Source organism: Dromiciops gliroides, chromosome 3 (genome assembly GCF_019393635.1).
Source record: "Dromiciops gliroides isolate mDroGli1 chromosome 3, mDroGli1.pri, whole genome shotgun sequence".
In the NCBI taxonomy this organism is placed as follows: Eukaryota; Metazoa; Chordata; class Mammalia; order Microbiotheria; family Microbiotheriidae; genus Dromiciops; species Dromiciops gliroides.
The window spans coordinates 353101682-353123933 of NC_057863.1; the positions used below are offsets into that span (position 1 = coordinate 353101682).

Genomic DNA, 22252 nt, shown 5'->3' on the forward strand with positions numbered 1-22252 from the left:
CGCCACCTAGCTGCCCCCGTATCTTCTATTAATATGGTCTGCCTATAAGAATTCTACTTGTGTGTGTGCGCCCTGAATCCTCCACTAAATTGTATGTTCCCCCAAGAGATTAAACTCTGTTGAAGTTACAGTTTGTTAAATGTCTGACATCTCTCTGTGGAAGATAGCTCTGGTTCTGGGTGGAGCTGCTGAGATAGACCAGATCATCTTTTTATTTATTTTTAATTAATTAATTAAAGTTTTCAACCTTTGTTTAGATAAGATTTCCAATTTCCAATTTTTCTCCCTCCCTCCCCTCCTCCCCTAGACAGCATGTAATCTGATATATAACATTAAACATATTGACGAGATCATCTTTTAACCCTTGTAGCTTTCAACTGTGGTAGAGAGACAGCCAAAACTACCGTAGTCCCAATGTACCCAATAAAATGAAAGGTCCTGCACAGAGGGACGATAGGTATCTGTACATCTAAACCTGGTGAATCTCTATACAGATAGACAGACCTTGGTTTGAATCCCACCTCTGACACTTCCTAGCTGTGTGCCCTCAGCCAAATTACTTAACCTCCTTGGCCTTCAGTTTCCTCATCTCTAAAATGGGGATGATAATAATACCCACCTCACATGGTTGTTGTGAATACTAGATGAGATAATATATGAAAAGTGCTTTGTAAACCTCAAAGTTATATTATTATTATTAAAAAGTTGAGTGGGGGGCAGCTAGGTGGTGCAATGGGTAAAGCACCAGCCCTGGATTCAGGAGTACCTGAGTTCAAATTGGGCCTCAGTCACTTGACACTAACTAGCTGTGTGACCCTGGGCAAGTCATTCAACCCCCATTGTCCCTCGGAAAAAATAAATAAATATTTTTTTTTAAAAGTTAAAAGTTTAATAATTTTTTTAGAAGTTGAGTGGAGGAGGCAAAAAGGGGTTAACAGATAAACTGAGGCTTGAGTGCTTATCAATAGTACCTAAAAGGGTTAACAGAGAAACTGAGGTTTGTGTTCTTACAGTAACACAGAGGGTTTGTCCTTATCAACCCTTACCATCAACAAAGAGAGTAACTAGGGATCATTAACCACTAGTAGCCATTAATATTCCTAGATGACAAGACACCTAGAAACCGGATCTTAAGTAAAGAGATATCCTAAACACAGAGACCCTCTGGGTCTGACAACTTTAAGCATGTCTTTAGGATCATGTGAAGAAAAGGCCAAATGTGTCCTTAGGCTTACCTTATGACGTGTAAACCCCAAAAACATACCTCCAAGGGAAAAAGGTACCTGCCTTGGAGGTTGTCCTAGGACCCCAGGAAGTCCAAATTAGGATAAGACCTCCCACGAACCTCCCACAAGGAGGAGATTAAGATAATGAAGAGATAAGCTACTTTTTCCTCATTATAAATATAACTATTCTTCTTCCCCCTATTTGAGACACCTTTCTCCTTTGGGTGCTCTCCCTGTGGTCACAGTATTTCAATAAAATTTGGGAAACCGAGTCACTGAGTCTTATAATTCTTTGGGAAGCCTCATGATCAATTTGATCAATTAAACCCACCCCCCACATCATAACTATTTTAATTCACCTCCTTTCCTTGTCCCTCTAGCTTTTAGTATTCCCTCCCCTCCTCTAAATACCTGGGATTTATCTGTTTTCATATTGCTCCCCTCTGTCCTCCCCTCCCTCACGATGGCTCATTGAGGGCAGGGGCTGGTTTTTTTTTTTCCTTTCCTTTTCTTTTTTTTTAGGGGCTGTTTTTATTTCTTTTTTGCATTTGTATTCCCAGCACCTAGCTCAATAACTTCCACATAGTAGGCATTTTTTAAATAAATAGTTTTGGATTAAGCTGGATTTGAGACTTAAACATAGAACTCATCCTGGCTTTCCCCTTGCCTTGTTGAGGTGTGGTCTTGGATGAGTCACTTCCCACTGACAATGGAGAGAGAGAGAGGCAGAGACAGAGACAGAGACAGAGACAATAAATTAAGCCTATGGGATGAGAGGGTCCTGCACAAATATAGGAGGGTTCTCTTAAGGCAAATGGACTTCAAAGTGGAAATTCTATTCTGAGGGGGCTATGGAAAGAGCTATTGAAAAGAACAGTAACAAATGAGCTTTTACACATTCAAGATAAAAAGGGACAAGTTATTTTTAGATGATAATTCATGTGGGTGTTTGCAGTCTCTCCTCTCTCTCTCCCCCTCTCAATCTCTTTCTTCTGTGCCAACTGAGCAAGAATGTGGGTCAGGCAGAAAAGCAATTACCCTTTGTGTTAACTGGAGGACGGTGTTGATTAGAAGACATTCCTGGTAAAATTCCACGGCCACCTTTCTTCCCTGCTCTCCTCATAAAAGGAGGCCATCCCAGAGTTAGCCTAACTTTTCAGATAATTCTTTCCAGAGTCTGAAAGCAAAGCATATTCTTCTAACCAACCCCAGCTCTCTTCCTTCTCCAGGTCCCATCCATGTAATTCCTAGAATAACTTCCCTTCTAGGTAAGGGAAAGCCCAGTCTCGATGCCTAGTGCTTCCAGAAACTCTCTCAGGGTGATTCAGAGAACAGCATTCTCACCAGTCAGTCCAAGCTCTGCCTTTAACCTTGGGCAGGTCACTTAGGGCCAATTTCCTCATATATAAAAAGGAGATTATGAAAGTACTTGTGACCACCTAACTTCTAGTACTGCTGTGAGCCTCAAAGAATATAATGCAGGAAAAGCCCCTTTTAATAACATGCTAAACAAATGTACTGTTATCATTCTCTTCTCTCCACCTTGAAGGCAAGGACTTGTTTTTCTTAGGGTTCTCTCTATCCCATTCCTCTCCATTTGGTGAATATTCTGATGTCATGCCTTATTTATCTGTCCTTTTCCTGCTACAAGATTCTAGAGAGGGCCTTTTGAATTTTTAGTTAAAATAATTATTTTCATTTACAGAGTGATCTTAATGCTTAAAAGCATTTCCCCCATTTGTTACCTTTTAAAAAAAATCCTAAAACATCCCAATAAGGTATATTCGGGACAAATATTATCATCTCCATTTTTACAGTCAAAGATATTCAGTCCAAAAAAGGTTGAATGACTTGCCAGCAAATTTGTTGGTAAGACCTGGGACATTTATGTTAACAATTTAGCACAAGAAACAACTTCATTAGAAGGGCAGTTCCTTGAAGTTTGTGACTGTTTAGTTTCTTGTCTTTGCACTCCCAGGCCTAACACATAATAGGAGTTTAATTAACATCTGTTTAATTGAATTGAACAAAGACCACCAGGATCAGGAAGGCTCTCAAGCCACAAGCAAGAGGAGGAATCTACTTGTTGCTACTTTGTCCAGGGCCCAGAAACACCTTACAGGGCTAAGGAGCATATGTCATGTCCATATGTCCATGTGTGTTAGGGGCAGGATTGGGATCAGAATCCAAGTCTCCTGACTCCTAGACATTTTTCTGTTATTCTACATTTCATCCCTTTGGTACCCACCTGGAGGACCCAGCATGGTACTGTGTACACGGCAGGTGCTTAATCCATGTTGGTAGGTAGCTAAATTCAGAGGGCAGGTCTGGTAGGGGTAGGTGAGAGATAGATTACCTCATGGTTAGCAAATCGGATGTCTCGAGAGAATATGGTAGCGACCCAGTCGCAGCCCAGTTTGACATCAATATTCTGGGCCAGTTTCTCCAGGGTGGGCAGGTGGCTGGCTTGGAAGTGGTAAGCCAGAGTCACATGAAGCTGTTTCTTATGGGGTTCCACATGCACCTCTGGTAAAAGGAAGAAAGAGAAGAGTCTGCAAAGTGGATACCAAAACAGCCTTAGGAATTAAAGGCACAGTGCTACAGGGGACCCCATTAGACTTGTTCTTCTCAAACAGCCAACAGCTCCCAAATCAGTCACAAAGATGCTTTCTCCCATCCTAAACAGCACCAAGGGGAAAAGAGAATAATGAATGGATTCTGTACCAACCCACCATTTCTGAAAATCAATGAAAGTCCATTATATTCAACCAACATTTATTAACTGTTTACTGTATGCAGAGCACCGGGATATCCCAACACAACAGGGGAAGAAACAAATTTAGAGAAAATACTGAGACCTCATGCAGCTCACAGTCTGGCAGGGGACATGACACACAAACAGCTATCTTGAATACAAGCTAGCAGATGTTAAGAGCTTTACAGAAGTGCAAACCAAGTGCTACAGGGGTCCCGGGGAAGAAAGATCATTATCACCAAAGGCAGGGTAGAAGGGCATTTAAGTGGAGCTTTAAAGGTAGGTAGGAATTCAATAGAGTGAAGTATATTGGTATGTAGGAAACATGCTAGGCATAGGATAAGGGCAAAAGGATACAGAAGAGAAAATTCAGGATATGTTTGGGGACAGAGAATGGTCCAGAGCCTTAACACTAAAGAAACGGGGTAGTGTCAGGTTATGGAGAGCCTTGAATTCCAGTCTAAGAAATCTGGATTTTACTCAAGTAATAGGGAACCACTGAAAAATTCTGATGAAAGGAATGAAATGATTTGATCGATGCATAAGAGATTATTCTGGTATCAGTGTGAAGAGAGGGAAAATAGAGGTAAAGGGACAGATGTAACATAAATCATGGAGGCAGAATTAACAGAACTAGGTAATGAGATATGAAAAAAAAAAAGCAAAGTTTGAAGTGAATACCCAGCTAGTCTCATCACAAATGATGAGGACATTGTATTTGACATTTCCAAAGAGTCACATATTGGCTAAATGGTTATCTTTTCCCACTGATTTCTCCTAAAAATACTTCTAACATGGGATTTCTAACTCCATTATCAAATATGGGAAACTGAAGCCCAGAAAAAGGAAGCTGCCTTCAACGCTCAAGTCTGCCCAGCAGACTGGTTTAGCCAATACCCCTACTCAATAGATTCTATGTCTGGTCCAATGAGAAAAGAGGGAACTGGGTCACACACTTTCAGGACTGTGATATTCTTACAACGCCCAGGGGCTCTTTGTGTTTAGTATTATCTGAAATTCTTTGTAAAAAGAAGAAAAAATGTAATCCAATAGTAATTTACTATTCATTTAAAATTGAAAAAGTAACAGCAGAATGATGGAATGAAAAAAACAAACAACTAGATTTATTTGAAGACCTGTGTTTGAATCTTGGCTCTATAACTTACTACCTGTGCGATTTTGGACAAATGACTTCATTTCTCTGACCTCAATTTCCAGATCCATGAAACAGGGAAAACAATTCTTACATTGCCAACCTCTTCATCTGATTACTTGTACGGCCAGTAGGCAAGTCATTTCCCCTTTCTGGTCCTTGGTTTATTCATCAATAAAATGAGAGGATTAGGTTCTTTCCAGCTCTAAAGTCCATGATTCTAAAATTCTAGACTCAGAACCCGACAATTTTATTTGGGGAAGAGTACTTAACTACTGCCCAAAATAAGATGGGTATAGGGTGTGGCAACCAGAAGCTTTGCCACAGGCTAAGTCCTCTAGAGGGACATAGGCTTATATAGTGCTTGAGTCTGACTGAAAAAATCTGGTCTTTCCATGAAACTCAGGCATACTCAGGCAAAGCTATGATGCAAACACACTGGCATTAACTTTTTCTAGTACATTCATGTTACAAAGGATTGTCAAACCCTTTAAGTGTAGGTTTTTCAGAATTAAGCCAATTTCACTAGAACCACCCAGTTCTGGCTGTTGCCACCAGGGGGCAATAAGATGGCAAAAAAACCCCTGGTCTCTCCAAGTTGGCTGGAGAGTGACAGAAGTCCCCTCACTGGCATAAACTTTAAGCATATACTACAGCTGTGGCCAAGCCCTGCTCTACCCAATAGCAAAGGCTTTGGGTTCAGCGCTACATCACTGACTTTGTTTCTTGACAATAAGCCTTCTGCTTCACCTCAGACATAGGATTTTAATAAGCTCTGACAGCAGGTACATTTCAATGAGGGAAAAACCACTTCTGAGGTACCAAAGGAACAGTTAATAGTTTGCTTCCCAAGCTGTTTCTCAGCTATATTAAAGCTGTTTGGAAGGCCAGTCTTCCAGAAGTCCTTCCTAATGGGGAAATTGCTCTTATGGAATGGGAGGAAATCTGAGAAGGCAAATAAATCCAAGGCACTGGAAAAACGACCAAGCACAGTGTCATGTTCAAGGACGAGGAATTAGGCTGGGATCACTGGATGACAAAGTCTGTGAAGGGGAAAAAAGTGTGAAGAGACCGAGAGTCTGGAAGGGGCCATGTTACAAAGAAAGTTACATGCCAGAGAACTTTATATTTTGTCCTGAAGGTAACAGAAAGAGTCACCGGAGTTTATTGACGAGGAGGAGGACATGATCAGACCTGTGTTCTAAAAATCATCTTGGCAGCTAAGTGAAGAACAGCTAAGTAGAGAAGAAAAAGTTTTGATTTGGGGAGACTAATGAGAAGGTCTTTGCTGAGAGATTAACTACAAGGCGAGAAGCTATTAGGGCCTGAAATAGGGTAGAGGCTCTGTGAGATACAGAGGAGGTAAAAATGACAATATTTGGCAAGAGTTTGACTGTGGGTAGATTGAGGACGCCAGTAAGCCAAGAGTGTAAAACTGAGTGACTGAGGGGGCAGAAGTGGCCCCAAGTAATAGGATGCAGGGAAGAAGAAAAGGCATGAGGGGAAAAATAAGGAGTTCTTTTTTTGGACACGTCAGATGCAAGATGTCTACGGGCCATCTAATTTGAAATGTTAGAGAAGTGGGAGATGGGAGCTTAGAAGTGAGACTAGGGTTTGTTGTTGTCTTTAAATTGTGTCTCACTCTTCGTGACCCTATTTGGAGTTTTCTTGGGAAAGATACTGGAGTGGTCTGCTATTTCTTTCTACAGCTCATTTTACAGATGAAGAAACTGAGGCAAAGAGGGCTAAGTCACTTGCCCAGGGTCACACAGCTAGTAAGTGTCTAAGGTCATATTTGAACTTGGGTCTTCTTGATTCTAGGCTTCACACTCTATCCACTGGGCTACCTTCTAAGAATCATCTTCATAGAGAAGTCAGTTGAATCCATGGGAGCTGATGAGATCGGCAAATAAGATAGTACTTAGAGAAAGAAGAGGGCTTAGTATAGAGCCTTTTTTTTTTTTCCATTTTGCAGGGCAATAAGGGTTAAGTGACTTGCCCAGGGTCACACAGCTAGTAAGTGTCAAGTATCTGAGGTCAAATTTGAACTCAGGTCCTCCTGAATCCAAGGCCGGTCCTTAATCCACTGCGCCACCTAGCTGCCTCCTAGTATAGAGCTTTGAGAAACACCCAAAGTTAAGGTGTTAGAGAACATGGCAAAGATGAAGATCCAGCAAAGAAGACTGAGAAGAAGAGCTCTGAGAGGTAGGAGGAGAACCAAAAGGTAGCAGCAGCAGCAAAGAGGGGAGAAGAATCTACAGTAAAAGAAGGTGACCAACAGCACAAGTGCTTAGGACGGGTCAAGGAAGGTGAAAATAGAGAAAAGGCCATTAGATGTGGCAATCAAGAGATAACTGCTCACTTTGGAAAGAACAGTCCAGGGAACTGGAATTCTTCAACATGGAAGTCTGAGGGATCAATGAGGCTTTGGGCATCACTTAATCTCTGGGGGCTTCAGTTTTCTCATTTGTAAAATGAAGAGGTTGGACTAGATGATCCCTAAGGTCCCTTTCAGCTCTGGCATTCCCTAAGTTATGATGATTTAATTGCTCAATAAACACCCTGTAATTCAATTTTTCCTAACCTCGCTCCATCCTGGACAACCTCAATTCTCGTCTTTGGGTTTATGTTGATGCTATTTTCTACCCATTCATTCTACAAACCCACAAAAACACTTTCCCTCTTTCCTTTTACCTACCAAAACCCTGGCCGCTATTAAAGGCCTCGTCTATACCCCATCTCCTCCACAAAGCCTTCTCCATTACTCTAAGTCTTTTCCCAACTATTTTTGCTTTATTTTATATATATATATATATATATATATCTTTATTTTTCTTCTAGGCTTAGTAATCACTGACAAAAACATTCAAATAAACATAGTAAAGGCTGGTATCTCGTAAAACCATGAACTCCAAATTTTGTACAACTCTCACCTGCTTCCGCACTTAGAATCAGTCTGCATCCACAATTTAGCATTTCATTGCTCCTAAGTGTGCTACTTTAGTCTCCCTAACTAGACTGTAAGTTCTTTGGGGGGTAAAGAACAAATAATAATCATAAGAATAACTAACATTTATACAGTGCAGACTATGTGCCAGGCACTGTGCTAAGCACTTTAATTATTATCTCATTTGATCTTCACAACAACTCTGGGGAGTAGGTAGGTATTATCATTACCCCCATTTTATAGATGAGCAAACGGAGGTAAACAAGTTTAGTGACTTGCTGGGGTCACATCGCTATTAAGTATATGAGGTTGATTTGAACTGGGCTCTTCCTGACTCCAAGCCTGGGACACTATCCACTGAGTCTCTCTTCCCTCTCCCCACAACAAGACATAGAAGAGACGCTCAATAAATTCTTGTTGATTGATGAATCCTTAAGGAAGCCTGTCTTTGCCCCTGTTCCTCTCTGTGTCTTTCTCTGGCTACAGAATTATGTTCCCTCGTTGTGTCTGCTCTTTATTTATGCCCTATTCCAACCAAACTTCTCATTAAGCTAAGTGAGTCTGTTTGGACCTGTAGCCACACAGAAGCCGGCTTTGTAACTCTCATTCCCCTCTCTCCTCTAGAATAAACACACATAACAACCACCCCTTTCAGCTAATTCCTTTAATGGGAAATCTCAGTTGGACTGAACTGAAAGCCAGAGTTGAAATAAAAGGAAAGAGACGTCTTTATGGGGTTGCATTTTTTAGCCTGGCCCACGGGGCTCAAGTCCATATAATGAATTATAGCAGATAAAGGGAACTGGCCCAGTGAATATTAGTATTATTCAAATACTAAGTGACCATACTGTCCTATTCATGAGAAATTCTGACCGAGTACTTTGGCTCCCATAGAACTACATGGCATAATGGGGCAAGGGTTACAGGGTTCAAGGTCAGAAGGTCTTAGTTCCAAGTCCTAGGCTCTTCTAACATATTATGACTTCTGAAAAGCCACAATTTGAGTCTCAATTTCCTCATCTGTAAAATAGGAGTAATAATGTACATAACCCACAGGGATATTATGAGGATCAAATCAGATAATGTATATTAGAGCCTTTTATTATATTAACTTGAAATACTATGATCAGACCCAAATGAACACTTGGATGGGAAGGACTATTATGGAAAGAAAGATTCTTGAATTCTGAAGTTGGGAAAAGGTGATGTTGCTATATTAGCATGGCTCTGGAGGTCAGCTCTTGGTTGCTCTCTTTGGTCTCATCAAGGAGTAGGAAGACAACTGAATGTCTTCCTCACCTTCTCCCTCCCTTTTTGCCCCAATCCCCAGCCAAAGCATGCGCCTCAAATAGTATAGTACTGTAAGTGTGATGTTTGTTTGGTGGTGAGTGGGGGCCCATTTAGATACACCTGGAGAGAGGGGTGCCCTCCACTATGATCCGTTCCACCATCTTCATGCCACGAGGTCTCCTCTCTAGCCACCTTGCTCTCCTGTCCTGCTGCCAATTGCTCCCTAACTTTCCTGACCCAGACTCACCTCATCACCCACCATATTCTTTCTGGCCACCTCTTCACACCCCCTCCCTTTCCACCTCTAGCTCTTGGAGCAATAATCAAATCAAAATGGCCATTTCTAGAAAATACATGTTGATTGTTCCAAGGTTCCATTGAATATTCCTGTGACTTCCCAGTCTACAACACCATTCCTTTGGATGTGTCATCTTCCCTTATTAGAAATGTAAGCTTTTTAAGGACAAGGACTGACTCTTTTTATATGTGTATCCCTAGTGCTTAGCACAGTCCCTGGCACATAGTAGGCACTTAATACTTTTTCTTTAATTCATTCATTCATTCATTCATTCACTTGTTCATTCATTCATTCACTCATTCGTTCTGTTGCTTCCATTCTTAGAATGCTCATTAGCTTGGTCTCATTGCCATACCCTTGCCTGCTGCCTCCCACCCAGCCCCCCAACACTTCAATTTTCTCCAGGATCTCCGGGCTAGAGGAGGGAGCTGGCTCACCAGTTTTAGATGCGGCCTCAGCAGCAAAATCAGCAGCAAACTTCTTGAGAATCTCTGCACTGTCCTCCTTCACAAAGAGACCGATGAAGTTGGAGGAGGTATAGAGCTCGAGGGGTAGTGGGGCTGAAAACTTGCACTTCCAACGCATGACGGTGGCCTGCAGGGCCTCCCCCAGGGCATCCACCTTGCTGTCCTCACACTGGCAAGAGGAGAGCAAAGAGGCTCCAGTCAGAGGGATGGGGAAATGTATGTTTAATGATTCTGTGACTTTCCTCTAAAGCCCTGAGGCTTAGGATACAGTGACTGAATCACTTCAATGAGGAGGTAAAGAATTATAGGCAACTCTTCATTGTCTGCAGACCAATTATTCATCTTTGTGGTTTTACCACAGCTGACCTGGGGCCTCCTTCTTCCTACTCCCTGGCAGCTGACAATGGGGTTGTCATACAAGAAATAGGAACCAGAGGGTATGTGTGGGAGAGAAGGGAGAAACAGGAGAGGGATAGAGAGAGGGAGAGAGGAGAGAGGGACAGACAGAGAAGGAGAGAAACAGAGAGAGGAAGAAAGAGGGAGAAGGAAGAAGAAAAGGAAGAGGGAGAAAGTGGAGGGGGAGGGAGAGAGAGAGAAGGGGGAAGGAGAGGGGGAAAGAAAGAGAAGAGGGAGACACATACACATTGAATTTCAAAGCCAAACAAACACGACTTTTTAAAAAAAAATTTTATTATCCCCTCCATTAAAGGGTAGACCATTGTGATGTGGATGTGGGCCTGGTTCTTAAAGGCTAAACTGGTGGAACAAAAGCTCTGATAGGTCCTACCAGGCAGCAGGGTTTGTGTGAACCAGTGACAGACTCTGTATGAGTTGTGGGGGGACTGGGCCAACTAGTTAAAGGGGGGGTCATTATCACAGACATGAGAGGCAGTACAGTACAAAGAGATGGGGTCTGGAAGTCAGAGGGGCCTGGGTTCAAACATGGCCTCTGAACTGATCTCTATAACTACTTCTAAATGGTCTATAAAGTCCCTTCCAGCCCATGGCCACCAGCTAATGAATTTTGTGAGCCCAAAGTGCTCATTTAAGCCCTATGCAGATGGAATGATGGATGAGATCCAAACTTCTTTTGTAGTCCTCTGATGATCAAAGTTTGATGTTCTCTCTACCCATTTGTCTTTTAGAAAGAATGAGGCCCAGGGAGTTGTGACATCACCCTTCTGCCTCATCAAGTGTTAGGAAAACTATAATAATGTATCTGGAAAGCTCTGAGCATCTTTGAAAAAGGTGTTTTGTAAGCCCTGTGATGACTAACAGGAAATGGTGAATATCTTAATTCGGAGGGTAAATGGGAAAAGAAAGAGAAAAAAGATGATCTCACCTCAGTAACAACAACAACAACAACAAAATGCCAATCCTGAAGAAAACAAAAAAACCCAAAAAATATATGATCTAAGGTAGTGCAGTTTTTTTTCCTGCTTCATCTTAAATATAAGGGGACTAACCATTGGTTCTCCATCCCCACAGAGAGAGAATGAGAAGACAAACATACAGGGAAGTTGGGGGTACTGAGGTTAGACCTCATAAAGAACTTTCTGACCATTGGGACTGTTAAACATTGAAACAACTGGCGTCATCTCTCTATCTGGAGAGATCTGAGGAAAGGGTCACAGGGTTGATGCCCACCAGGGTCAGTTTGCTTAGTCCCAGGCTTTAACCATAAATCCCCAGATATCTTCAAAGCATCTGTTCTTGGTTATGGGAAGGTTGGGGATAAATGAGTGGAATGAGAGCCAATCAGTCTTCACTACTATGGAAACAACTCAAAACCCATGATGATGGCTCATCTTTGAGCATGTGACAATGACAGACAAGCCGTAAGTGCACAGCCAGGGAAGGAGGACCCACCACAAACCATGGGTAGGTCACTAGTGCTCCTGGAATCCTGGCAGATCTGTTGGCTTGGGTGTCCAGAGAGGTATAACCTAGGCATCTCTGACTCATTCTACCAAATTCCTGAGGGACTCATGTCTGCATCTCCCCCAACCACTCTGGGGGAGCTTTCTGGGGTCAAGAGAAGACAAAGAACTCTAGTAGAGGGGCCAGGCCCTTCCTTGGGATAGGATAAAAGGTGGGCAGGGTAAAGCTAGCTCACCATGAAGAACTGGCAGAGGGTGATGTGGGGGAAGATGTTATGTGCTTTATTCTTCCCACAGATCTGCTTGGATTGCTGCCAAAAGTCAGAGAGTTTCTGAGCTAAGGGGCCAGTGGGCCGTAGGTACAACACGTACTCTCGGGGCAGGGGGTCATCCAGGAAGGGGTCGCCAACGTGGGAGAACAACCTGTAACAGAATAAAGGAGGAAAGAGAGATAACAGTTGGGAACAATGACAGGGGGGCTTAGAGACACAGACCTGCCCACTAGTCACTGGTCTGGGCATCATCCCATGAGAGAAAGGTTTTTCTCTTCTCATTTTTGCTATGCCTCTGCTACCACCCCCACCCCCCACTCTTACCACCCCCTCTAATCTATCTCAGCAGAAGTTGGAACATTCTTTTCACACCCAACACATGCCTAAACAACTTCCCTCCTCCTGTGTATCATTTTACATCCTCCCCTCCCTTTATATTATAGCTGCAGGAAACCTTGCCTGGTTTGTCCCAACCCCCTTTCTAATCTACCAGGATGATTCTAACCCAATGCTTCCCTTCCTTAGACTCCAGTAGTTACTATATCCAGGAAGCCATCATTGTCAAGGGGAGCTAGAAAGTATGCTGGGAGGTGTGTGTATTTGAAGGCTGAGTGTACTAGACTGTAATCCCATGGAGGGTAAGAATGGCAGTGTTTATCTAACATGTTCCCCATGGCATGAATATGCTTCATAAATTCCTTCACCCCACCTTGGGGAAGAAGTCCCACTTTTCTATAGAGTCTCAAGCTCTGGGGTGATACCCTGATTTTGCCCCAGAGGGGAATGAATAGTTTAGTAAGGGTAGTTTTACTCAAAAAATGCACTCATTACACAGACTTGCTCCCATCGATTCCCCTCCTGCAAAGCTCTCTAGTCTAAAGCTAATACATATTCAAGCCCATGAGCTGGGCTAATTGTATGCTATTTTCTCTATTTATTTATTTCATACCAACCAGTCACATGCTGCCTGAACACTCCTTCCTCCTGTGGATGCCAAGGCTTTTTGTCTAGAAAGAGAAATCAAATTTCCATTGTTAGTATTTTTAGCCTCACACAGGCTCCCCCCTCCCCCAAATAGCACCAAGAGCTGAGTGTAAGGGAGGAGTCTGTGGTCCTCTATTAACTGATAGGGAGAGATTTCCAGCAGGATCTGCCCCAAGGGCCACATCTAGGCCCGTGAAAGAGTTAGGACTGGCAGTTAATTTACATAGAATTAGCATCAACTTAGCAAGCTATCAGACAGGCTGTGAGTTCTTTTTGCAGGCAGTTTTTAAATTACAGTTTTATTATTGCTCCCCTAAAGGCTCACAAGTCTTGTCTTTGTGGGGATGGGGGGGAATAAGGGTATTCTGCCTCCTATACTTCCTCAAGCACTCATTTACTCTCTCCTCTCAAGTCCCCACATCCCATGAAGCCAGTTGGCTGAGCCGATGAGAACATGGCACCTCTAAGGCTCCAGCCAAGTCTGATGCCCAGAAGGGTCTGTTGGCTCTGCTGTGTTCCACCAGCACAGGATGCACCCAGAATCTCTGGCCATCTCACAAAAGCTATCTTTATTTCATCTTCTCTTCTAGAGCAATAACTCATAGTTTTTTGTCTTCCTTACTGGTGGTCAATCCATCAGTTATTCAACTGACATTTATGCTATGTGCCAGGCACTAGGCTAAGTGCTAGGAATACAAATAAGAAAAAGAAAGTTCTTTTCCTCAAGTAGCTTACAATCTAATGAAGGAAGGCCATGCAGAAAAGGAATCTTGAAAAGCTAGGGGGAGGGGAAAGTATCCAAGTTAGGGGAGGATGATTGAGAAGTCGGGGATACCTCACAGCCCCTAAGAAATGAGGGGATGTTCTGAGCTCACCCTCCTCCTTCAGTGGAGGTTCTAGCGCTCATGGTTCCACCCTCCAATCCGACAGAGAATAATGAAGAGGTAGAATACCAGGGCTGGTGATATCTTACCAGGATGAGGAGATGATCCCAATAATCATCTTCCTGGGGCAGAGTAGAGAAAGGCAGGAAATTCTGAGAGGTGAGGAATGAATCAGTAGTAAGAGTAACTCTATACCCTCTGGCTCACAGGGTTCATCGCTTGGCATATAAGAAGTCAAAGATTAGGGGAGGAAAGATACAAAAATATTTCTACCAGCACTTTTTATAGTACGAGAAGCGGGAACATAGTAAATGCACCTCGACTAGGAAATAGATTGTACTAATTAGCACCTCGCTGTAGCTAAACTAGTTGTGGTACATAATTTAATGGATTATATATATGCCCCCAGTACACTGTGATATGGTGGGAAAATGGGGTACGGGTTGAGGTAGGAGTTGGGGTTCTTAGGAATTCCTCTTTAAAGAATTACACCCTCTTGCACACAAAACGTAGTTAGAATAAGGTGATAGTTTATTTAGGAGCAAGGGAAAGGAAGGGTGGGGGGAGGGAAACCATGAAAGAAATCCTTGGACTTTTCATGGGGAGATTTGGCATAAAGCACATGGCTCAGAGGTACCAAATCTCCTCGAACAGGAGACCAGAAGGTACTTTTATAGAGGACTGATGGGGGTGGACCATCTTCCTGTGGAAAGTTCCTTTAGTGAGGGAGGACCATCCCCCACTGGTGGTAGCTGGGGGAATTGGGTGAGCAGTGGAGGACCGTCCCCCACTGGTAGTGACTAAAGGAATTGGGTGAGGGGTGGCTACAGATACCCCTTCAGAACACAAAGGCCGAAGCCACACCCAAACTTATCTCCCCAGGGTAAGGGAGACCAGAATGAAGGGTAGGAATCCCAAGCTAGCTCAGTCCGATTTGGTTCAGCTTATCTCTCTAGGCGTTATCTGTCCTCTGGTTTAGTTTCTCAAGGAGAAGATTCCTTGGTGTGCCCCAGAGAAATTCTGGGGTGCTCTGCGTCCCATGACAATTGGGTAGATCCTATGTGGTGAACTTAAGGGAAGTCATGGACAGGATTGGTGTATAATAGGCAGGGGTGGACAGGTTGCAAACTGCGCTGGAAAGAATCCCCATTTTGATTGTAAGCTCCTTGAGGGCAGGGACTCTTGTGCCTTGCTCTGTGTACCACAGGCCCTAGATAAATGTTTGTTGACTGACTGTTGACTGATGAGATGAGATCCATCTATGTGTAGGAGGAACAAGAGGAAGGTTTCCAACACACTGGCTAGTTCCTCTACAGAGAGGAAAGAGGGAACATAGACTAGAAGGACTCAGAAGATATGGAAGGGCTGTGAGCTCCTAAACCATAAAACCACAGGTCCACTGAAAGAAAAGACAACTCACCTTTACAGAGCACTTTTTGATTACAAAGTGCTTTATAATAATAGCTAATATTTATATAGCACTGGGCTAAAAACTTTACAAAATATTATCTCATTTGATCCTCACAATAACCCTAGGAGGTAACGTGCTATTATTATCCCCATTTTACAGATGAAGAAACTAAGGCAGATAGAGGTTAATTGATTTGCCTAGGGTCAAACAGCTAGTAAATGTCTGAGGCTGGATTTGAACTCGGCTATTCTTGACCCAGGCCTGGCTCTCTATCCCCTGGGCTACCTCACTGCCTATAAACATTATAAACATCTTGTTTGATCCTGAGTAAACCTAAGGCACTATAAGAATGAAAGTTATTATACTCATAACTGCCCTGTGAAGAAGTAGGAAGTACAAGTATTATAGCTCCCATTTTATAGAACAGTATACTAAGGCTCAGAGAGGTGAGGTGACCTATCTCTGGGTCTAGTAAATAAAGTAGCCAAGACTACAAATTCTATGGCCTCCTGACACTAAGGCTGCTCCAGGAGGATCTCTTGGCTTGTGGTAATTAAAGGCAAAGAAATTGAGGAGAAATATGGGGTGGGGGGGCACAGGAAGCCCTACCCTGGAGTTGCTATCCTTTAGGAAAGCACTCTGGAGTAACTGGAGAGGAGAAACAGGAAAGCAGCAGGTAAGAATTACACCTTATCCCCCAAAGCAGCAAGTACATACACACTGTTCAGCAGCTGAATCCAACCTTCCTTCCTTATTCTGAAGCTTCTAAGAAACAGTAAGGTTCAGTGATGTTCAGTTAGATGGACAGAATGTTTGGAGCTGGGGTGATCCTACAGATCATCTAAGCCCCAATAGCCACTTCACAGATGAGAAAACTAAGGCCCAGAGAGGATAGCCCTCTTGTCCAATGTCACGCAGCTAGCTCGTGATAGAGAAGTTTAACAATCTCTCTCTCTCTTTTTTTTTTTTTTTTGGCATGAAATTTTGGACATAGTCAACCTGGCCAAACAAATCTGCAAAGCCAAGCTTGAAGAAGTATATATAATAGAAAAGCCTGTTGTGAAATGCAGTCATAAAGAAACTTGGATGCCCTGAGGACAGAAGCTGGGTATCCTACAACAGAGTCCTGGTGGCGCATGAAAGGCTCTAAAGGTGCACGTATACCATCGGTACTCAATGGTGGAATGCTTAAGAATTCCTGAAGGACCAGCCAGCCCAAGCAAGATTCCTTTAGCAACTGCAAGTCTCCCTTTGTCATAACCCCAAAAGTTAGCACCCTCATGGTTACGGAATGTACTATTGTTTAAGAACAATAGGGAAGAGAAGAGCTTGTTTGCTGCCTGCAGAATTGTACTATGTAAAGCAACCAATTTCGTGCGTTTTCTTTCCCCCTGACTTTACTAAAATGAATCTAAATGCAATTTAATTTCCTCCTCCTGATGGTACCTAGGCTGTACTCTGGAAATGAAGGAGCTATTAAGTTCTGGTCTCTATAATTCAAAAGGGGGGAAGTTAGAAAAGGTTCAAAGAAGTCTCATAAAGATGATTAAAGGGTTGAGAGATAAGACCTAAGAGGAAAGATGAAAGGAACTAGGCTTATTTAGCTCGGAGTCTACTGGAGGATTGTCACACATAGGGTAGTGACCATCTGGGCCTCTAGTAAAGACAGAGCAAGAAGAAACAGGCTTTGGCCAAAGCACAAGGGAGTAAAGTTAGACACAAGAAAGAGGCAGTGTCTCTGCCACCCCTTTATCCACTGAAGCGGCAAGCTAAAGATGCCCCATTGGGCTCATTCCCAGAACTCGGCCCACAGAACAGGCGCATCACGGACAGCAGAGGAACAAATCTCTCCCCCTCTCCATCCTCTTCAAGCGTTGCTATGGTGAACTCCACCCTTCATGGCCCACCCAGCCAATGAGCTCAGCTCCAAGGGCAGTGGGAGTGTGTGGAGGACCTTAAATACCAGACTGAGAACTTTACAATTCTGCTTCCAAGGGAGTGACTCAGGAGTGAAACCAAGATACACTTTGGAAGAATATTTGGATCTCAGGGGGTGTCCTCTTAAGCCGAACAACTCCAAGTATCGGAACTATCCTGGTTTCCTTATTGAATAGGACCTCCTGGTTAAAATCAGCAGAGCATAAGCCCTGCAGTTCAGGGATGGGTAGATAAAAACCATATATCTTTTGTGGCCTTCATCCTTCTCAATAACTAGGTTAGGGTTAAATTAAAAGTTATTTCCAAATCTCAGTTATCTGAACTAATAGGAAAGGGGTTAGAGAAAGGGGAGCAGGAAGAAGCACAGATAACATAAAAACAATGGACAATCCAGACATCCACAGCTGGTCTTGTGTCTATCCATCCGAGTCCCTGCCCTTTATCTGTTCTACCAGCTGCTTGGGTTCCTCAATTGGTTTGGTTTCCCTGAGGCCAATTTATAATGATCTTGATCAAGGGGGGCGGGGATCCTTTTTCATGGTTCAATGAACACAGGGTTGGGACTTTTCAAAAGAAACCTATACCAGGAAACTAAGGGGAAAACTAACAGATTTCTCCCTTCCTTTACAATACCAGTCCCCACAAGGGTAGAAATGAATGACTTTGAAAGTACATATTTCTGACCGTCATTAACAACTACCCAAGGACTGACTTGGTTTTTGCCACTACTTCTATTTGACATCCAGGTCCTTTCCTCCTCTTTGGCTCTTTTTGGTGGGGGGCAGTTGCTAAACAAAGATAATCTTGAAGCACCACTTCTAGTTCTCATGGGATTTTCAAGTCTTCCCAGAACTTGCTTCTCGGTCTTATCTTGCTCAGCATACGGGCCCTTTGAGACAATCTCTTTGAACCTAGGTTGTCTTGGAGGTTCATTAAGTACTACATCAGTGTTCTCAGCTCCTGACCCAATCCTTACCTCTTTGGATGAAAAAGGTATTTCCCAATCTGACTCCAGGCACAGACTTTAATACGAGCCTTCTTCAACATTCTCTTGGAAGTCTCGATGGTGCCCTGATCCTGAAAGCCATCATTATTATCTCAGACCCATTTCCCCGTTCCAATGGCCTATTGTATAATCGCTAGCAGTTTATTGATTGGTCTAGTTCTATAGCTGAGTGAAGCTCCATGTCTTTGCCTGTCATGGTCACCTTGCATCTAGATCCACTCTTTTTAAAATTAATAGTATTTTTTTTCCAATTACATGTAAAGACAATTCTCAACTTATTTTTTCAAAGATTTTGAGTTCCAAAGTTTTCTCCCTCCTTCTCTTTCCTCCTCCCTCCCCAAGACAGCAAGCAATCTGATATAGGTGCAATAACGTAAAACAAATTTCAACATTAGTCATGTTGTGAAAGAAGCAGCAGAACAAAAAGAGCCCCCCCCCAAAAAAGTGAAAATAATATGCTTTGATGTGTATTCAGCTTCTGTCAGTTCTTTCTCTGACTGTGGAGAACAATTTCCATCATGAGTCTTTTCCAATTGTCTTGGGTCATTGTGTTGCTGAGAAGAGCTAAGTCACTCATAGTTGATCATTGCATAGTGTTACTGTTACTGTGTTACGTTGTTCTCTTGGTTCTGCTCATTTCACTTGACATCAGTTAATGTAAGTCTTTCCAGGCTTTTCTGAAATCGACCCGTCATCTAAATCTACTCTTCTTTTTCTTTTTTTTTTAGAGAGGCAATTAGGGTTAAGTGACTTGCCCAGGGTCACACAGCCAGTAAGTGTTGAGCGTCTGAGGCCGGATTTGAACTCAGGTCCTCCTGACTCCAGGGCCGGTGCTCTATCCACTGCGCCATCTAGCTGTCCCTCCTAGATCTACTCTTAACAGAAGTCATGAGGACTTCCCTTGCCCCTGGAGCCTGTCTTCATCATCCCAAACTTCTTGGATGTCTCAAAGTATACTCCGAGCTGTTGTATAGGGGAAAGAACTCTGGATTTGGAGACATGGGGTTTGCAGCTTCTATTTAGCTTCCACAATTTACTAAATAATTCTGGAAAGTTCACTTGAATGGCCTGAACCTGTTTCCTTATTTGCACAATGAGTATACAAATATTCACAATAACTACATCTCAAAGGTTATCTGTAAGTCAAGTTGTTTGAGGCCAGAGAATTGCTATAGAACAGTGTGTTACAATTCCTTTTTTGGGGATACCTGCTGAGTTCCTGTTTAATGCATCCCTCTAACTCTCACTCATTTGACCCTTTAGTCTAGGGATGACTGACATCTTCCTTTTTTGTTTTTTTTTGCGGGGCAATGGGGGTTAAGTGACTTGCCCAGGGTCACACAGCTGGTAGGTGTCAAGTGTCTGAGGCTGGATTTGAACTCAGGTACTCCTGAATCCAGGGCCAGTGCTTTATCCACTGTGTCACCTAGCCGCCCCCCTGACTGACATCTTCTGAGGTCAATGACTACTCAAGTCTTTCCTGGCTCAGGTCACCAGCACCATCCACTTTCCCAGATCCTGTTATGACTTACCACTCAGACTGCTCTCCAAAGGAGTGAGTGACTTTCTAGAATCTTATCACTATAGCTTGGTGTTTCCTTCCTTCCCTCCCTCCCTCCTTCCTTCCTTCCCTCCTTCCTAACCAAACCTTTATTAGCATAGGGAGTTCCTAGTGAGGAACTTCTACCAATGCAAAAGGGGCCCCTTGGACAAACTTGTTCATCTTAGGGAGTTGTCCAGGGGGGACAGGCACTGAGAGACTAAATGACTTGTCCAAGGAGCCTCACCTTGAAAGGTGGTGTGTAGTAGTGGGTAGTGGAGGAGAGAGCTAGCCTCTGAGTCAGGAAGACCTGGCTTCAGTTCTACTTCTGCCAGAGTTTTACAATAGCAAAACACCTTAAGTATATTAATCAGTCAATCATTCAAAATGAAACTGCTAAACACCTACTATGTGCCAGTTACTGTGCTAAGCCCTGGGGATAAAAAGAAAGGTAAAATTATCACTCCCTGTTCTCAAGCTCACATTCTGATGGAGACTATAAGTAAACAACTAGATACATACACACACACACACACACACACACACACGTTACAGACAAAGTAGATGGGAGGGAATCTGAGGGGAGGGCACAAATAATTGGTAAAAATAAGGCTATTTTCCCCAAAGGAAGATGAGGATCATTGCTTCAAAATAATAAATCCTCAAGCAGAAAATTCATTTATCCAGAACCATCCTTTCCCATATACTCCAGTCATAGGTGGTTTTACAGTTATCCCTTTCACATCACAGGCATTAGGGGTGCAGTGCCCCCCCCCAGCAATCTGAAAAAAATATGAGTTAAATTTTGTGCGCCTTTCTTTGTGCTAGAGAAAAAGGGTATTAAGATAAAATGTTAATACAAAACTATACAAATATTTATTAACTTGAGTTTCTAAACTATTTCTGTGTTGTCTGTTGGCCTTCCTATGTCATCTGCAGCTTCCACAAAACTCCCCCAAAATTCCCATTTAATTTCTTATGCCAACCTGGGATATATAGAAACCATGATGGGGAAAGTGGTGATGTGGAAGGGATGACTGCACTGTCATTAGCTTTGGAATAAATAGGTGATTGTACATTCTCCTTGCCTGGTCCTATCCCTTCCTTGCTCAATCCTATCTTTGGCCATATCTGAGGCCAAGGAAACAACTGTTTGGGAGATGAAGGGAGCCTAGGGGTAGTATAAGCAAACACTATGGGGATAAAGGAGCAGCGAGGTAGCACAGTGGATAGAGCGCTGGGCCTGGAGTCAGGAAGACTCCTCTTCCTGAGTTCAAATCCAGCCTCAGACACTTCCTAACTGTGTGACTTTGATCAAGTCACTTAACCCTGTTGGCCTCAGTTTCCTCATCTGTCAAATGAGTTGGAAATGGCAAAACGTCTCCAATAGCTTTGCCAAGAAAACTCCAAATGCCGTCACAGGGAGTTGGGCACAACTGAAACACCTGAACAACAACAAAATAATAATAATAGCTTACATATATGCAGTGCTTCATAGTTTTGCTGAGCACTTTATACAGGATCACAGAATAACAGTTCTCTCTAGATTGGGAAGAGACCTTATATACTATCTAGCCCAACACCTTCACTTTACTGATGAGGAAACTGGGATTCATCTGATCTTCATGGCCATCGTGAAATAGAGGTTATTGTTATCTCCATTTTACAGATAAGGAAACTGAGGCTCAGGGTGGTTAAATCAATTGCCCAGTGTTACACAGCTAGTAAATATCTGAGGTGGGATTAGAAATAAACAATCCATCCCACTGCTGCCAAATAAAGAAGTCTTGCCTTTGTGTTCCACTGGAATAGAACAAGAGCTTGGGAGATGTAGTTGGACGCCTTGATCTTTATCCTAAGACTGCTTTTCAATGAGGTGGAGAGGAGCAGAATGGGCAACGTCAATTCAAATGATGGCCTTGTCAATAAACATAAAAAACATAATGGCCCCAACCCATTTCCTCCAGAGGAAATAGCCATAATAGAGGAAGATGTATTGATTCTAAAGCTCCTACTTCAGGATCAGTCTTGTGGCTGAGCTCCCTGTGGCTAATGGCCCCGGGGCTTTCACTGGCAGTGGCCAATTCTCGAGATGAACATCTTCGAAGTGATGCTAAAGCAAAGCTCCCTCTAGTAGCCGCTGCCACCCATTTGTAGGGAGACGGCTCTCAGCTCTCTCTGGGTGCAAGTGGAAGGCTGAA

At 43.0% G+C, this 22252-nt stretch overlaps 1 protein-coding gene across 4 annotated transcripts in view; it reads right to left on the reverse strand.

Annotated features, from left to right (window-relative positions):
* The window catches only part of UBASH3B (ubiquitin associated and SH3 domain containing B), a 170511-nt gene that overhangs the window by 32488 nt on the left and 115771 nt on the right, over window positions 1-22252 (reverse strand). For 2 of the 4 annotated variants that reach the window (XM_043995945.1, XM_043995947.1), the window contains exons 2-5: window positions 13242-13295; window positions 12253-12439; window positions 10107-10305; window positions 3583-3752 (exon numbers count right to left, since the gene is read on the reverse strand). In XM_043995945.1, the coding sequence (XP_043851880.1) occupies window positions 3583-3752; window positions 10107-10305; window positions 12253-12255 (372 nt within the window). In that variant the 5' untranslated portion in view covers window positions 12256-12439; window positions 13242-13295. Of the gene's footprint in view, window positions 1-3582; window positions 3753-10106; window positions 10306-12252; window positions 12440-13237; window positions 13296-14245; window positions 14286-22252 lie in introns of those variants that run through there. The other 2 variants (XM_043995946.1, XM_043995944.1) reach the window with 2 other exon arrangements.